Raw genomic sequence first — 17,139 nt, 5'->3', positions numbered from 1 at the left:
AAAAACTGTGCTTTAAAATCGTAGAGGGATCCTTGTTCTGGTGCCATACCAGTTTTTTAGAAGGGGTTTCAGTGATTACTCTTTCTTTTGTTGTCTTCTATTTACATATTAATTCAATTTCACGGTGAGAGTAAACTGACCTTGTCGTTTATCTGCTTATGCAACGTTTCTGAAGTTGGTAGCTGCCTGAGCAGACAACTGTTGGTCGGAGTTGAATTAAAGTTAACATGCTTCTGTACCACATTGTGACTGTTTATATGCAGAGTAGACTTCACATTTAGTGATTTCAGAGTCTTATCAGTCTGTTGTTACCCTTTCACAGCCCGGTAATTGTGTAACATTTCCAAATTTTAAGGGTCAGAGGGTCTGAAATTATCTTTAAATGGATATTTCTCATTAATATGATTACTGCATTTATATAGCACTTTTCTGGTCTGGTGCCAAAAGGCAAAAGGCACCAAATATGTCATTAACCAAGCTACAGTCTACTTTTGTGGTAACACCAGAGCCACGGTCAACCCAACAGATATAATCAGATCAAATTACATCTTATATTTTAGATTTCTTTTGTCAAGTGTGCTTATGTTAATATTCCCAAAGTAGTCTGTCACGCCCATGGACTCATGTTTTTAGTTATCATGTTTTAATTTACGTTTTTGTGTTTCATGTCTTGGTTTTGAGTTTTTGGTTTTTCCATTAGTTCATTCACGGCACCTGTTTATTCCCCACCAGCTGCACCTTGTCCCCAAATCACTCACTCCCTATTTAGTTTCCTGCCTCCCCTGTCAGTTTGTTGGATCTTTTTCATCTCTTGTCTTACATGTCTCACCTGCCTTGTAATCCATGTTCCACGATCCCTGCCAAGTTAAGTATTTATTAATCCATGCCATGTTAAGTCCTTTGTTTTGTTTTGTTTTTCCAAGTATTTATCCACAGTCAAGTTTTTGAATCCGGCTCTGCCGCGCTTTTTGTTTGTACTTTGTTTTTGTGAATAAACCCAGTTTTCTATTTTGAAGTCCGCATCCGTGTCCTTCCCCACACCACAACCTGACAGTCTTCATGTGATAAATATACGAAAATATATACATACAAGTAGAACACATGTGCACCACATCTGTGGTTATTTTACTTTCTGATATACTAAAAGTTTAGAGACAACAGATCAAATGTTAAAACAGACATTTTTCTACAATGAAAATCATCAGATTGAAATTGATGGCAACAAAAGTTGGGACAGGGGACAAGAGGAACATGCAACTTGTTAGGTTGATAACAGCTCAGTGACATGATTGGTATAAAAAAAGAGCACCTTAGAGAGGCAGAGTCTGTCAGAAATAAAAGTGTGCAGAGATTTAGTGATCTTCGGGTATTAGCGCTTGCAGAAGTGGAAATGTTTACACGGGTTTTAGAGCAACATATTCAATTAATTTTTTTTTCAATTCATTTTTATTTATATAGCGTCAAATACAACAAATGTCATTTCAAGACACTTAAAGCTGCAGTCGGCAGGTTTTCAAAATTGCAAGTCTAAAGTCGGAAAATTCGAACTGATACAACTTTCAGGTCCCTCCCCCAACCTCTAACAAGCTCCGAATCGCCCCCCAAACCCCTCCCCCTCTGTGGACGAGGTTGTGCACGTGAGTTCACACCAGTGTGAGCGCACACAAGCTGGGGCAGACTCAAGCTCAGCAGCGTGTGCACAAGCTGTGATTGACAGGTAGGATTCCTCCACCCTAACTTGATTGGTTAAAAACAGCCTGGAGCGCTCGGTTTTTGCAAGCATGATTACAGGCTTCAGAGGGAGCTACAGATTTCGTTATTTTTACTAAACAGCCTATTTAATATTCTACTTCCAGAATCCCATGACAGTTCAAGCTAATATGACTAAAACAAAGTTGCCGACCGCAGCTTTAAATAATAATGATAAGTAATTCAAGCCAATTGGAATTCGATGCTCCCATCCAGATGAAGTCTCTTTTGGGGAATTTGCATATTTCACCAAGACAATGTTAACCACATCCTGCATCTATTCCAAAAGCATAGCTTCGTAGCTGAAGAGTCTTGATGCTGGACTGACCTGCTGCAGTCCAGACCTTTCACCAACTGAAAAGATTTCAAATATAACAAAGAAGATCCAGGACTGCTGAGCAGCTGGAATCCTCTGTCAGACACGAATGGGACAGCATTCCTCTCCCAAAAGTCTAACAGCTGGTCTGGTTGTTAAAAAGAAGAGGGGTTGCTACACAGTGGGGAAATTTTTCACCTTCAGCTTTAATGTTGTTCTTTCTTACTTATATTTCTATTTGTATTTTACACATGTCTCAACTTTTTTGGAACTGAGGCTGGAGTAATTTTGCAGGATTGTGTGTGGAATACTGTCTTACATAAATCTGAGCTGTAGGAAACTGTGATCATGCAGTCTGCATCCATTCATTCTTCCTTTTTCTGTGAGTGACCTTACAGCAGAACACATCTAGTTCCAACAACACAGAGATGGAAATCGAGGAGCTACAAGACGACAAGATGAGGAGCAGGCCAGGAGGAAGAAAAGCACCAGAGTCACATCATGACGGGAAAGACTGGGATCTTCTGTCAGAGTAACGGAGAACGAACTGAGAGTTGAGTTCAGAGGAAACAGCAAAGCAGCGCCCTCTGCTGGATGGTCCACTGCTGGTTTCTGGAGCTTTGATGGTGCAAGACACCACCCAGGAGATGATATCCTACAAGTCCTGTAGTTCTGGATCCAAACACCATTCTTCTAAACCTCATAGAATAGAATAGAATAGAATAGAAAAGAATAGAACAGAATAGAATAGAATAGAATAGAAAAGAAAAATACTTTATTAATCAAATTAGTCAAGTAGCTCAAAACAATATTAATATTTACAATGATTGTATATTAACAACAACAACAATAATAATACCAATTCTAATAAAAATACTACTACTAACTAATAATAATAATAACAAATGACTAAATAAATAAAACAAATCAATCAATCAATTTGAGAAGAACTCAGCAGTCACTGTTATAAAGCCTTATGGCTGTGGGAACAAAGGACCTTCTGAACCTCTCAGTCCTGCAGCGCAGAGAGATGAGCCTCTCACTGCAGCTGCTCCTCTGTGCCAGGATGCTGTGGAGAGGATGTTTATTGTTCTCCAAAACAGAATACAATTTCCTCCTCATCCGTTGCTCCACTACAGCACTGAGAGGGTCCAGCCTTCTGCCTACAACAGAACCAGCCTTTTTCACCAGTTTGTCCAGGCGCCTACAGTTTTTGTCTGCAGTGCAACTCCCCCAGCAGACAACAGCATAGAACAGTGCACTCTCAATGATAGTGTGATAAAACATGCACATCATATCACTGCAGACATTGAAGGACCTGAGCCGTCTCAGGAAAAAGAGACAGCTCTGGCCCCTCCTGTACACTGCGTCTATGTTGGCAGACCACTCCAGTTTATTATCCAGCACCACCCCCAGGTATTTGCAGGTCTGAACAGTCTCTATCTCCCCTCCATCAATGCAGACTGACTGGTATGGAGTTATAGATCTCCTGAAGTCCACCACCAGCTCTTTGGTCTTGGTAGTGTTCAGGAGCAAACAGTTCTTTTTGGTCCAGTCAGTAAAGGCCTCCACAAGGTCCCTGTACTCCTTCTCCTGTCCACCGTGCACACATGCCACAACAGCCGTATCATCAGAATACTTCTGTATGTGGAAGGACTCTGGGTTGTACCTGAAGTCCGATGTGTACAGGGTGAAAAGAAAAGGAGCCCCTGCGGAGCCCCAGTACTGCATTCCAGGGTTCCAGAAACACATATCCCCATCCTGACATACTGTGGTCTGGCAGACAAATAGTCTATAATCCATGATGTCAGGGAGGGGGCCACACCCATACAGAGCAGCTTGTCTTTCAGTATGGGAGGCTGTATGGTGTTGAAACCACTGGAAAAGTCAAAGAACATGACTCTCACATATGAACCAGGCACATCCAGATAAGCATATGCCCGATGCAACATGTACAGAATGGCGTCTTCCACTCCTATGTGTCTGGTAGGCAAACTGGAGGGGGTCAAGAGTCTCAGCAACCTGCAATCTCATGCGACGAACAAGGAGTCTCTCCAAGGTCTTCATGATATGAGATGTCAAAGCCACCGGTCTGTAGTCATTCGGCTCCACCGGTTGACCTAATTTGGGCACTGGTATGAGACAAGAAGTTTTCCACAGCACCGGGACTTTTTCCATCTGAATGCTCATATTGAAGAGCCTCTGAAGAGGGACTGCTAGTTGACCAGCACAGTCCCTCAGAAGCCTTGGACAGACTCCATCTGGGCCTACAGCCCTCCCTGACTTAAGTATCCTGAGCTCAGCTCCAACCTCCTCTATAGTTAGACACAGAGGTTGTAGCGGTGGTTGTCAAAAAATTTCAATAAAACAAAAAAGCAGATCAATAAAAATAACTGAAAATGTTTAGATAGAAACTAGAAATTAAAAATGACATATAATCATATAAACGACGAGAAAAATTGAGAGCTACACAGACTTGCTGCCGATAAGGCCGGCGCATAGCAACCGAATGAATTCATTATATGTGAAGAGTTTCAACAGTTTCACTTTCATTATGAGACACTTTCTTTAAATACTAGTGTAAAACATTACATAAATAAATAATACCATGTAAGCAAACAAATTAATAAAACTGTAGAACATAGATAAAATGGCCCTACAAGCAGCCATGTTCTCACCGACCCTCCAAACTGTACTCGCAGCAGTGATGAGGGACGTGAACTGAAGGTGGCAGCATGTTGGACATAAATAGACATATTCATCACTGGTCAAAATCATTTTAACAAAGGTAAAAATCAGACAGACACACACATTTACTGTAAATATGCTATTTAATAGAAACCTGTGTACAAATGCATGTGGAAAACTTTAAATTCAACACACAAATCACTCTTTTGGAAGTTAAAAGCAACTCAAAGGAGACTGGACGTGATTTTTACTGCATTGCAACAGACACGTTTAGACGGAGGCGTTTTCAATCAGCTGTTAAACAACATGTAAAGCTGTTACTGATGACTTTCTAAGGCACTGTTGGCTCCTGATATGATACATGAAACATGAAAACAACCGAGGCATCGTCAACACTCTAAACTGGCCAGTAAAAAAAAATGTAATCTCTCTCGGTGAAATTATGTCAATTAACCAATAAATTAATCGTGATATCTTTTAAAAATTCAAAACATCCTCAAATCGCAGCTCCTCTGATGATCAAAAAACATTATAAATCAAAATGAACTAGCTCATTATTCAGATCAATGACTGATCTGTTAAAAGTGAGAAGCAAACATCTTTTATTCTGTTATCACAGTGTAGAATAATGAAAAAATTTAACATGTAATGTCGCTTAATGGTAAAAATGTGTTTTTAAAAACATTTTAGTGAATGATGTTGCTGATAACCTCTGACCAGAATGCCACAAATCCCACAGGAGACTGTTAATCTCAATATTTTTTAGCACAAAGAGTGGAGACACTAGTTTATTTCAACTCAGTCCCATAAGCACTGCTGTGCTGCTACAGATACAACAAAGCCAAACGTGTATTAATCCACCAATGAAAACGAGCAGTTTTCCCTCCGTTTGAGTAATTCTTATGTATGTATTTGTGACTTTAAAAGAATTCAACACCAGCAAATGAACTGGGAGGTTTGAAGCTGAGTGTGACGGACGGAGCTCGGAGGTATTCAGTGATTTATCTACAGGCACCACACGCCTGTACGGAATATTCAACTCTTGGAGTACAAATTTCAGCAAACGTCTACAGTTAGATCTCTCACGGTTATTTAGAAAATAGGCTAATGAGTTTACATTAGAGCAAGAAACAGTTGTAATGAACATCCTTCTGGATGTAGACATTTCCGGACAGGTCCTTACAATCTTCAGTGCTTAGTACCTTCAGCATGTTTTTGCACATCCACATAAATATTCCTCATCTGTTTTTGAATTCTCTGTCAGACTGAGGAAGACAGAAAGTAAAATTTGGATTCCTCAACTTAAGTTTAACTTAAGTTACGTTTATTGATCTTTTAATTGCGTATATCTTTTAGATCGAGCCCGATTCGGTAAATCGGACCTTTAAAAAAAGGGATTCAAATCCTTTTGAGAAGTGCATTTGAAGTCAGAAAATATAAGAAGAGTCAAATTCTGATGTTACAACAACTGCAAATGAAACATTTTCACAGACAGGAATTAGAAAGAAATAGACATTTATGTTTTACTATTGTTTAGATGCTGAATAAGTACAGTTTTATGATGAAAAACCTCATTGGTATAGAAAAAAAAGCACCACAGGTTCATAAAATGTCATAACCCATAACTTAAAAACAGAGGAATTATACAGAGAGAAACCATTGACTGTTGACTGTTTTTGACAGGTTATTGCTACAACATGACACAGAGGACCGCTCACAATGAAAAGTGCTGAATCATGCTAATTATCCCCATTCATGAGAAGGCTGATGTCAAGGCAACAGGTGTTGGCTTGTTTATGTGATGCAGACTGATTAAAACCAAACCACAAGGTTTATGTAGTGATTGCACTTCCGAGTTAAACTGGACCAGTTCCAGATCATGGAAACCAGCAGTAAACCTGGCTTTTGTATTGTAGAAGTCATTTAGGAGTAGCGTAGGTGCACTGCAGCCAGTTTTGTCAGATGATTTCAGCCTAATATGGATTTATCACCGTCAATAAGTGATGAAAAAGTGCAGCAGAGAAATCTAAGCTGAAATCTTAAAAGCAGCAAAAGAATTAATTGGCACAATTCGAAAACTGTGGTCAAGATTTCTTCTATGAAAATTTAAAAGATCCTTATTTGTCTGTATTGCTGTGTATTTATGTAAAGCACAAAACCGTACTGATTTTATGAAGTTCGTATGTTGACAAAGATGTCATACAGGCTCCAACAGCAGAATTTCCAGGTGATAAACGTGTCACGTTCTTGAGTTACATCTTTCGACATCTGTCTTATTTTACGTGCAGGATTTTATCAGCGCAGCTCTCTGTCTTTCTCTTCAGACAAGCTCAGAATCCAGCGCAGGTCCAGTCATAGAGCTCGTGCTGCCTGTTTTACGTGCTGAAACACCTCAGTAGCGCGCATGACTTCCTAACTCTGGAAAACACAACTTCTTGCTGCTGTTCAGTCTCGATCAGATCGGAGTAGGTTGTTTTGTTTCAGTCCACTCAACCTTTCAGTATCCATTCAACGTGCTACGAGTTGAGAACCTCTGCTTCTGTCTGAGTGCTCACTCGTCTGTCCAGCCATCTGTCAGTGGTCAGAGCTCCCTCTCCTCCTCCTCCGCTCTGTCTCTTAGCAAAATCGCAAGCAATAGCCAGCGCTCCTCCTTTCAGGAACCTGACGAAGTTCTCACCGATTAATGGGCCCATGGCGTACATGCCCGGCCCATCTGCCGCGACCACCTCGTTCGTGAACGGGTCCACCTCGATTGGGTTCCTCCGGCATGAGATCGGCTCCTCTGGGTTGATGCCTAATGAACGCCCGTTGTCGTCCAGAAAGGAAAGATTGGGGTGGGCCCCGATCAGGACCAGCACCTTGGAGACCTGGACTACCGTCTGCTCGCCGGAGTCTGACTCCAGGGCGCACTTCCGGTCAGGTCGGAATGCCACCACTCGGTAACGCGGGAAACTCAGGTAACCGGGATAGGAGGAGGACGTGTTTGAAGTGGTGTTGGAGGAGGATGGAGAGGGGGAGGAAGGAGTGGAGATGGGGTGAAGGTTCTGGGCATGTTCCTGTGTCGGAGGGTTCGGTTGGTACTGTTGTTGGATCATCATCTGATGAACCTGGAGGTCATATGACATAGAGGTTATAGAGGTTAACTTTTGAAGCCGTTCCTCATAAACTGGTGCAAATACTCAACTCTTGAGTCATGACATTTACAAAAATATCCATCAGCATCCTCAGGTATCAATGTTTCTTCTGCTCACCTTGTGGTACTCAGGGTAGAGCAACTTGGGCAGCTGGTTGAAGATGAGACCGGGGTCTGTGACTGAGCGTCTGAAGGCGTGGTACACAGGTGTGTTTAGATGGTGGGCCGCCAGTACTGCATCGGCTGCCGTAAGCCCTGCCCCCACCACCAGCACCGGGTCTGAGGACTCGTTGAGCTCACCTCGCGAGATGGCTGCCTCCAGTTCCCAGAAGGAGTGGCAGACGAAGGGCAGCGACTCTCCCTCCACGCCGAGCCGGGCGGGGATGTCGTGCGTGCCCGTCGCCAGCACCACATTGTGGGCCAACAGGGAGAAAGGCACCTGCTCCGAAACAGAGGGACCATCTAGACGCAGGAGAAAAGAAACAAGAAGCTGAATATTTGGTGCTTTCTTCATCTTTAAAAAGAGAAGCAGCAACCCTAATCTGGACTGTTTACTTTCACTGTACCTCCAAGCACCTCGCCCTCCCTCCTCTGCAGTCCTGTCACTCTCCAGCAGGGCGGCGACCCCTCTTGGTTGCGAGGCTGCCGAGTCACAGAAGTAACAGTGGTCCCACAAGCAAAGTTCTGCTCCAAGGACATCAGGGAAACATAGTGTTCGTAATAGGAGGCTATTTCCGCTGGTGTGGCACGATCATTTCTCACATTCCTGCAGTTATAAAAAACAAGAAAATACTCAATAAATAATAAATACAAATGTGTTGCAACATGGAGCATGATCAGGGAACAGAAACCAGATAATATAAATGTATAAGGGAGGTGAACAGGAAGCTGAAAAGGCAGGGTTTCTCATGTCGTATCTGTTGTTATGAAGCTAAAGTGTTGCTTTATGCAAACCAAGCTGTGCTCAGCTGGTTTCTGTGAATGCTTTTGATCCTTGATATTTGTGTGGTGTAAATCTGATATTGTGAGGCTTTAAGGCTTTAGTTTTTTATGAGCTCTACTGCATTTCAACACACTTTATTATAGGGGCTGTGTGTGCTGCGAACAAAATGAGAGGGATTTATGATGATCAGACCTGCGTTTTTCTCTCATCCAGTCCTTCAGTTTAAGTCCAGGGAGTTCCATCCAGTTAGCCAGGCTCAGAGTCAGCATGGAGCCTTCCATGGCCTGAAACACGGCCCAGGAAACTAACATAAGACAGACTGAGGGACCAAAAGTTTCACTTCTAAGTTCTTATGCTCTTGAAAATGAGTTGCGTTCATGTTTACTGTGTGTGATGTGCACATTGGAGGGTCATTGTGTATGAATAAGGAGCTAGCAAGCTAAAGCAAATACCCTGTTGTGGGGTTGCTTTGTTATGTTGTTAAAAAAGAGACAACATTAAACTTGCTTCTTATATATGATTTGAAGCCAAATTTAGACAAATGACTCAATACACATGAAATACACATTCAATACACTTGTTTATACTACATCTGTTATTTACGTATGAAATCATTCATTTCAGCTACGTACATGCCACGCTCCTCCAGGTGGGCCCTTTCCCAGCACCAGGTGAGGAATAGCGCGCTCCGGCTCATATCGCCATTCCAAGGGAGACGTGTGGTCCAATCCAAAGTCACTGTCAGGCAACAGCAGCGAATCAAAGAGTACCGCCACAGGATTGGACGATCGTCCCTCCAGCCCTTCACACAGGTACTCCAGATCCTGCAGAAGGAAGGGACGAGAGCCACCGTGAGGCACCGTTCACTAAACGAACCCAACTTTACACTGAAATTAAAACTGCACATTTTGTTTGTGATACCTGCTCCAGCAGCGACAGCTGAGGCTGCTCACCAAGCTTGCTGTGCAGCAAAGGGTTTGGGTGCCATGCCTCAGACGACAGGTAGGGGGTGTAACCTGACAACAGGTAGGACAGGCAAATCCCAGAGGGGCCGTTACCTGAGAAACACACAGAGACAAACAGAGCAAGATGAGTTCTGGTGGCGCGCAAACTGTTGCAGCTAATCGGTGTAATTGGTGTTCAATCAGCACAATGCTCTGGTGGCTCCTGTTGTCGTGTGCATATTTCATGTGGCTGCTATTGTTACACCAGCAGGGGGTTGTTTACTATGGTTTGTTCTGCAATGGGTTTTCATATATTCAAATACGCATTTTGAAATTAAAATTGTAAATATTTTGCAGACAGAAAAGGTGCAAAACTGAACAACAACTTCCATGTTTTAGCACTGGCACTTGGTGTTAAAGTTAAAAGAAAATCAGAATAAACTTTATAAACTGTCTGCTAAAATAAGAACATTTAATTGTATAAAATGCAACAATACAACAGCTCAAACATACACTGCAGAACAGGGAATTTAAAGCCAATGGGACACACAGCATGACTCAGCAGGTCTGAATGCAATCCAAATGACTCAGCAAGTGCAGACTCACAGGAGCCTCGAACACACATGCTCACGATGACAACTGGATTTCACTTACTCACTTTCACACAGTTAGTTTATAAAAACATTCTGAATTGACTTTAATTTCCTTAAAAACTTACAGTTGTGTGTTCCCCCTAATTCCAAAGTGGTATTTCAATTCCTTCTTAAGTCAAGTGGTGTCAATTAAACATCAACTTTTGACAACTTGTAGCAACGTGTTTTTATTAGAGGCCAAGATTACAGCAAAATAATTCCAGAACGATCTTCCTGTTGCTGAAATGTGTCTTTCTTCATCTTGTGTGCAACAGCACATCTGCTTTAACGCTCAACAGATTTACTTCATAGCTGCATGTTAAGCTTCACAAATTGGAAGCTATTAAAGCTTCCTGTTAAGGCTCCCCTGAGGTTTCCTCACAACATAGTCAGCAAGTAAGTCTCTTACCGATAATCACCACAGGTAAAGTCTCCCCAGGCAGAATTTCTTTATCATGAAGATCCATTTTGACTGCAAAGACAAGGAAACTATTGTTATGATCAGAGCATCATTCATGCCATCACCATGCTTTTTCTCAAACAGTTCCAACTACAGTAGTTAATCATTGCTAAGACAGGTAATAATGGCGAGTCAGTGAGTCTGCTCCCACTTCCCCTGCGTGACTCACAGTTAAACCCGGCAATATTACCGCACGCAGACAAAAGACGCTCAGACACGAGACTGCGACACCCTTAAAAATCACAGGAAGTGAGTGTGACACTCTGTTTGGAAACATGATTTCCTCTTCTTTCTGTGGTTCGGATTCTTGGCAGTCTACACGATCCGGTATAGTTTCATCAGCCAGAGGATGCTGCTCTCTCAGCTCAAATTTCACCACAACAGGCATGTGCGGCACAAGTGCAGCTCCTCTTCTTCAAATATGTGAAAGTACATTAAAAAACAACTAGATTGAAACTTTGACTTCACATCTCTGAACGACTGCAGTGAAAAAAAGATAACCTAGAAGGTCACACCTATAAGCCAGCGTGAATCCTCTTTTTAATTTGTCCAGAAAAATCTGCTCCAAATGCTGCAAAAAAATGTGCATCAATCTAAGTGAAGGACCTGTCAGTTAATTCCCACTTTATGTAAAAAATGGAGTAAAAATTAAAACAAAAAGCAAGTGCAAGTGGGTTCTCCCACTTTCCACTCACAGCTTGTTTCCTGCATTCTTCCTACTTGTCTCACAAGCAAACTCATTTACATAAATTATTTTGTGTGGCTTAGGTGTGCGCTTGCCATTTATTATAATGTTAGTAATGATCTCACTCACTCGCACAGTTGCAGAGGGCTGGGCAAGGCAATCTGAGGACAGCTGCGCACAGTGTCGGTTACTTTCCACAAACTGCCGCGTCATGCTTACACAGACGAAGGGAGAAATGTGAGCAGATGAAAAAAAATGTGAGAGAGGGAGAGAAGTGGGGGAGAGAAAGATGAAGTTAAGCATAAGGTAAACATATGAGGAGCAGTAGTGAGAAAAAGGAGGCAAGGGAGGGAAGAAGCAGAAAGAGGAAGGAATGAACCAGGACGAGCGTGAGGACAAGGAGACGTGCTGAGCGGGGAGATAAAAAGGCTTACATAAGAGGAGCGCTGACGTTGGCGCTGAGCCCAGAGCTGAGTGGGTTTCAATGCCAGAGTTTACTGAACACACACACACACACACACACACACACACACACACACACACACACACACACAGTCAGGGACTACGTGCAGGCCTAGTAGCCCAGTTCCCCTCTGAAACTGCATTGATCGGATAATTAGTTTCCTTCATTCTTTGGAACAAAGTCCAGAAATTTTCCAGCTGGGAAAGGTGACTAATGCTGCATTTAAGGAAAAGCACGGTCACTGTTTGCTCAAGAAAAAGAGAATTTAGCTGGTTTCAACTGAATAAAGGTTTGAAAAATAAATGTGAATGATCAAGCTGGATTCTGCAAAACAAACACTAAAATCAGAGTGAAGGAACCTTTCGAAATTTTCGTTCTGAGCTGTAACCTGCTAAGGCACAGCTGCCATACCTTGAAAATTGGTGCATTTTTGTACCTTCTGGTCTGTACTTTTTAAAGAAGAATTCTGCACCTTTAGAGACACCCCTGAAGCTATTAACCTCACATGCATACTGTGAATTGTGGGAGGGAAGACATGTAAACTCCAACCTGATTCTTAATATATCAGTTATTATTAATCTATTGGCCTTAACCTTAAGGTTAATAAAGGTACATTTGTGTACCCTTAGTTGTCAGTGAAGGAGCAAAGGACCCCAGTTTTAACCTGAAGGACAACTTAGGATAGTGAGGATACTGAGATTTCCGAGAAATTAAGCCCTCATTTGTCGGTGTGCAGATTAAACACACTGTGTTTAGCTGATTGTATCATATTTTCCTCATTAACTATAACTGGAGATGCTGAGCCGCGGAGCATGTTTACTGTGAACTATCCTGTGGCTGCGGTAGACGACGCCTCCCCCTGCTGCATGTAAACATCAGAATAAAGCCACCTCGTATGAGTTTGACTAAATTACTAAATTGATGAGTCACATGAGCTGAGTAGCATGCTGTGTTTGTTTACCTTTCACACCCATGTTTTCATTCTGGGCCATAACCTTCAAGCAGATAAGATCAGATAAGCTGCCCGTTGCTTCAGACTGTGAGACGTTTTATTCATGAATTCTTGGATGAGATTAACCACTGTCCCTGATGTGCAGGCGTAATCTTTTCACACGTAAAACATTGAAGATGTACGATCTGTTGGCTTCAGCTACTGGATGACGCACAACACCGGACCATAAGCTGTCATGTCCAGCAGCCTTTCTTGGCCCCTAAAGCCTAATAAACTGTTGTTTAGCATAAATTCAGTATAAACCACGGCAGAAATAGTTGCTCCTATTATTCCCGCAACAGAAATGGTAACTTCATGCTGATTAATGCTCGCCTATTTCAAATCTATGAGTGGATTTTGATGCCTTTTAGGCCCAATTTGATTTCTCTCAGCAGTGTTTTTTCTGTGAAGAGCAGTTTAATCATGCAGCCACACCTCCAAAGAAAACCTTTAGATGAGCTAAAGTTTAGAAGCTGAGCATTAAATACAACAATTGTAATATTGTGTTACTGCATTTCCTCTGTTGCGAGGTGTTTGTCTTTTATTCCTGCACGTTGCACGCCAGCTGGCACTGATAGATATTCAAATGTTTGCTGCTCACAGTCAGATACAATCACACAGACAAACAATCGAGCTGCCAAACAGGTTTCTGCTAAGGCTGCCCATCCAAAATGTACCTGTCGGCGTTCTGTCACCAGGCTGCTGCACTGACACACCAAATGCATTTCAATATATGAGTGCTTCAACAACCCTGAATCACTGTAAGGCAAAGCTCGTCCCTAAAAAGGTGCTTTGAAAAGCGGACTTATCATCACAGTAATGACAACAGGGATGCAGCACCTGTTCCTTCAGAGAACATCACTGGATGCAACAATGGGTGTGACAGTGTGTGCGTGCAAAAGGCTGATTATGAATGCCTTACTTCTAACAATCACAAACACCAGAATGTGTCGACTTCCTATGAAGGTGAAGAAAGGCCTGTTTTATATGCTCCTCTCACGCTGCTCAAGACTAAAAATCTCCACCCAAACACCAAACCAACACCTAAAAAGACCCCAAAGAGTCTCCGGAAAAGTGAAAATGAGAGGAAAAATGCCAAAATGCAACAGAGATAGTGGACACCCCCATCTGTTCCCACATACCTCCTGCAAATATAGCAAAGCCCAGAGTCTTATCCATCTTATCTCTCGTTTTATGTAACATCCTACATGCCTCTAACCCTCCTAACCTGTATCGATGCCGGCGTAATAACACCCTGCGGCTGCCTGGCCTATCTGCCATCTGCACCAACCAGGCGGCTAATGAGATTTTAATCATTACTGCACAATCGACAAAAGGCCTGCTGGAGTCCCAAAGCCCACAGATGAGTACACTGATGCCTGGAAATGGAATATCTTTGGTTTTGGGATTCTCTGTGACAGACGCTGATTAACTAAAAGATGTCAACTTCACCTCTGCAGGCTTGTTACTGACTTTTTTTGCTGCTTTGTTCATGACAGCAGCAGGTGATCCACTGTCATCGCTCATTAGAGTTTCAGGGTTTTAGGTTATGTGTACGACTTGCGACCTCTGACCTCCATCCTGTAAGTCTCTTGTAATTCCAGTGCGTCCTGGCGGGCGACGGTTTTTACACAACTAACAGCCCACAAAGATAGATTGGAAAATTTGAGCCATTTTTTTATGTAAAAACAAGTACTTTAAAATCTCCCAGCATGAGAATAAATGAGAATATTTAAAGGTAAATTGTGCATACGATGTCCCCAGTATGGTCACAAATATGACAAAGAAGCCTTTAGATATAGCATTCCCTCATGTTTACACACAAAACAATGAAAACATTGATAACATATAAAGTTATTTACATTGTTGCCTCACAGGTAGAAAGCACATTTATTCAGATTTTATGTTATTAGCAGATATGTACACAAACACACAGCAGAGGGCTCTGAGTGTATCTTACACTGACATTAAAAACACTACTCAGGCAGAACATATTGTTAATAAAACCTGAACAGTGTCGCACTGCATGACTTTAGTTACATTTGGGAACATTTAGGTGCAAGTTAAAGCTGTTTATCAAAGTATTTGAGCATTTTGTTTAGTCCTGCGCTTCTAAAGCTGTGAATATTTTCTATTTCTTTAACATATAAATTCCAGGATTTTTTGTAACTTTTAAGACATGCTTACAATAAGAAAAACTACTCAGCAGAATAACTGCTTAAAATAAATAGAAATAGAGAATTATTTTGTGTTATAGCAATAGTTAGTCAGGTGAAAACGTATTTTTGTTTCTCGTGCAAGCGTTTCCATAAAACGTCATCTCTCATTATCATTATCAACTGAGTCTATTGTTTAAATTTAGCAGGAGACCCTGGCAGGGGTCCCGCCGTGTGACTGGATTTGTAACCGGTCGATAGAGGACCATCCACCCGCCGGCCGGTGAGCTGCAGGAGTTACATCACGATGGTGTGAGCTGCCCTTTCCACGCTGCGACCCCTCAGCCCACAGTCTCGCTTCATATCCAAGGTTAATAACGCCATAATGACTGGTTTGTAAGCCGGCGGGCCGCGCACCCTCTATGAAACAAACCTGCAGGGATAAAAAAAAAAAAGGGTATTACTCACAGAAACCTCCTGGAGATCAGGCTCTGCGTCCTCTGTGAGCTCGCAACGTCTTTCGAGAACAGAAACGTGCTTTATATTCTGTTTTTCCTTCAGATGAAGCTCCTCAGTATGTCATGTCGCGGCTCCCCTTCTGTTCTTGTGTCTGTGCCTTCCGCACGTGCTACGTAGGGCTTTTGCTGAGGTCCGGAGCTGTGCATTCAGTTGTTATATAGAGCTGCGGCATCCCTGCTCACCAGCCAATCAGCGGCGGATCTGGTCCCCGGCGGCTTGTAGACGCGCCCCCTTCCTCCGCCCCTCCCTTTGTGTCATAATAAACAAAGATCGTCTATATACGCAAGATGGTGCGAACACGGGACTGAATGGAGGATTTACACTTTTAGTTTTTATTAGTAAAGGTATATTTTTTATTATGCAGGAAGGAAGGAAGGAAGGAAGGAAGGAAGGAAGGAAGGAAGGAAGGAAGGAAAATGTGTAATATCGTAGCATGCTATCTTCAAATAATCCTTCTTATTTCTACTTTCTCCTACTCCTCCAGCAGGATGACTTTTTGCTGAGACAGATTTCGTAGGAGGATAAAGGAGAGACTCCCACACGTTAAACATTCCAAATTAAAGCATGTGTTATCAAATGTAATCTGCCTCAGAGGTTGAAAACGTTGGGGTTATTCTGATCTTCAAATACAGAATAAAGAGAATTCAGCTAGAATTTACAACATCGTCTCAAATGATGTTATCAATCATTTTTAAAATCAGTTCCTGTTTTAGTTTTGTTTTTTTAAATGGAGGTGAACCCTAAGCTTTTGTTTCATTTGATATTGTCGCCTCCTAACATGCTTTAATGTGTGAAATCGTTTGTTATTCTCTGTCTTATGCTGCCATCTTGGGACTCCCTATTAGAAGAGAACTGATATCTGAATGGGAACTTCCTGGTTAGATAAAAGCTGAGTAAAACCGATGAAAACGAATTTAATTTGCAGCATGTCACCCTGCAATGGGGCTGTTCAGTTTCTCCTCTAGAGCAATTATGCACCTTGTAGTACAGTAGTATAATTCGATAAAGTCCACATATTTTACAGCAGGATTTAAACGTCTACTGAGAAACAGCTCCTCATAACTTAAATCACATTTTTGAGTATCTGCTACACTGACGAAAAGTGTTTTAAGATGTGCTAAATGAACGAACAAACTGCTGTCGTCACCTGACGGCTGCTCCTGAAACTGAAAGCTTAAAATGTTAATTTAAGTAAACATTGAGAACATTTTTAATGTCACATCCTGCTAATTCGAACAACATAACCTGATGCATGTCGTTAAACGACAGCGTGTCTACATTCTTTTCATTCCAACTCACAACAAAAGGCACAGAGGCACAAAGATAAAAAAAACAAACACCAATGACATTTTTCTCTTTTATTATTTGCCGTTTAATTTGGAAGTTCTGTAATTTTATCGGGTTTGTTTTTCCATTTTTCCTCCACCTTCTTTTCTCTTACTGTCATACATACCTGTCAT

General features: G+C 41.9%; 1 protein-coding gene across 1 annotated transcript; it reads right to left on the bottom strand.

The window, feature by feature from the left end:
* Positions 1 to 4,877: 4,877 nt before the first annotated feature.
* Positions 4,878 to 15,834, bottom strand: osgn1 (oxidative stress induced growth inhibitor 1). Its single transcript, XM_075461811.1, has 8 exons — positions 15,629 to 15,834; positions 10,815 to 10,877; positions 9,751 to 9,887; positions 9,462 to 9,653; positions 9,022 to 9,113; positions 8,453 to 8,652; positions 8,005 to 8,348; positions 4,878 to 7,860 (listed from the first exon to the last, which is right to left on the bottom strand). The coding sequence occupies exons 2-8, from the start codon at positions 10,870 to 10,872 to the stop codon at positions 7,270 to 7,272; spliced, it is 1,614 nt and encodes a 537-aa protein (XP_075317926.1). The 5' UTR covers positions 10,873 to 10,877; positions 15,629 to 15,834; the 3' UTR covers positions 4,878 to 7,269.
* Positions 15,835 to 17,139: the final 1,305 nt, after the last annotated feature.

Source organism: Odontesthes bonariensis, chromosome 3, assembly GCF_027942865.1.
Source record: "Odontesthes bonariensis isolate fOdoBon6 chromosome 3, fOdoBon6.hap1, whole genome shotgun sequence".
NCBI lineage: Eukaryota > Metazoa > Chordata > Actinopteri > Atheriniformes > Atherinopsidae > Odontesthes > Odontesthes bonariensis.
The sequence above is the reverse complement of the archived record's forward strand: the minus strand, read 5'-3'. Positions and strand labels throughout refer to the sequence as shown.

Bases quoted from the DNA above. Each gene is read 5' to 3' on its own strand.
- osgn1 (XM_075461811.1), bottom strand. From the start codon at position 10,872: ATGGATCTTCATGATAAAGAAATTCTGCCTGGGGAGACTTTACCTGTG. The intron at 8,653-9,021 runs GTCTGATCATCA...TTATAACTGCAG, and splicing joins TGGATGAGAGAAAAACGCAG to GAATGTGAGAAATGATCGTG. The intron at 7,861-8,004 runs GTGAGCAGAAGA...TATGACCTCCAG, and splicing joins TCTACCCTGAGTACCACAAG to GTTCATCAGATGATGATCCA.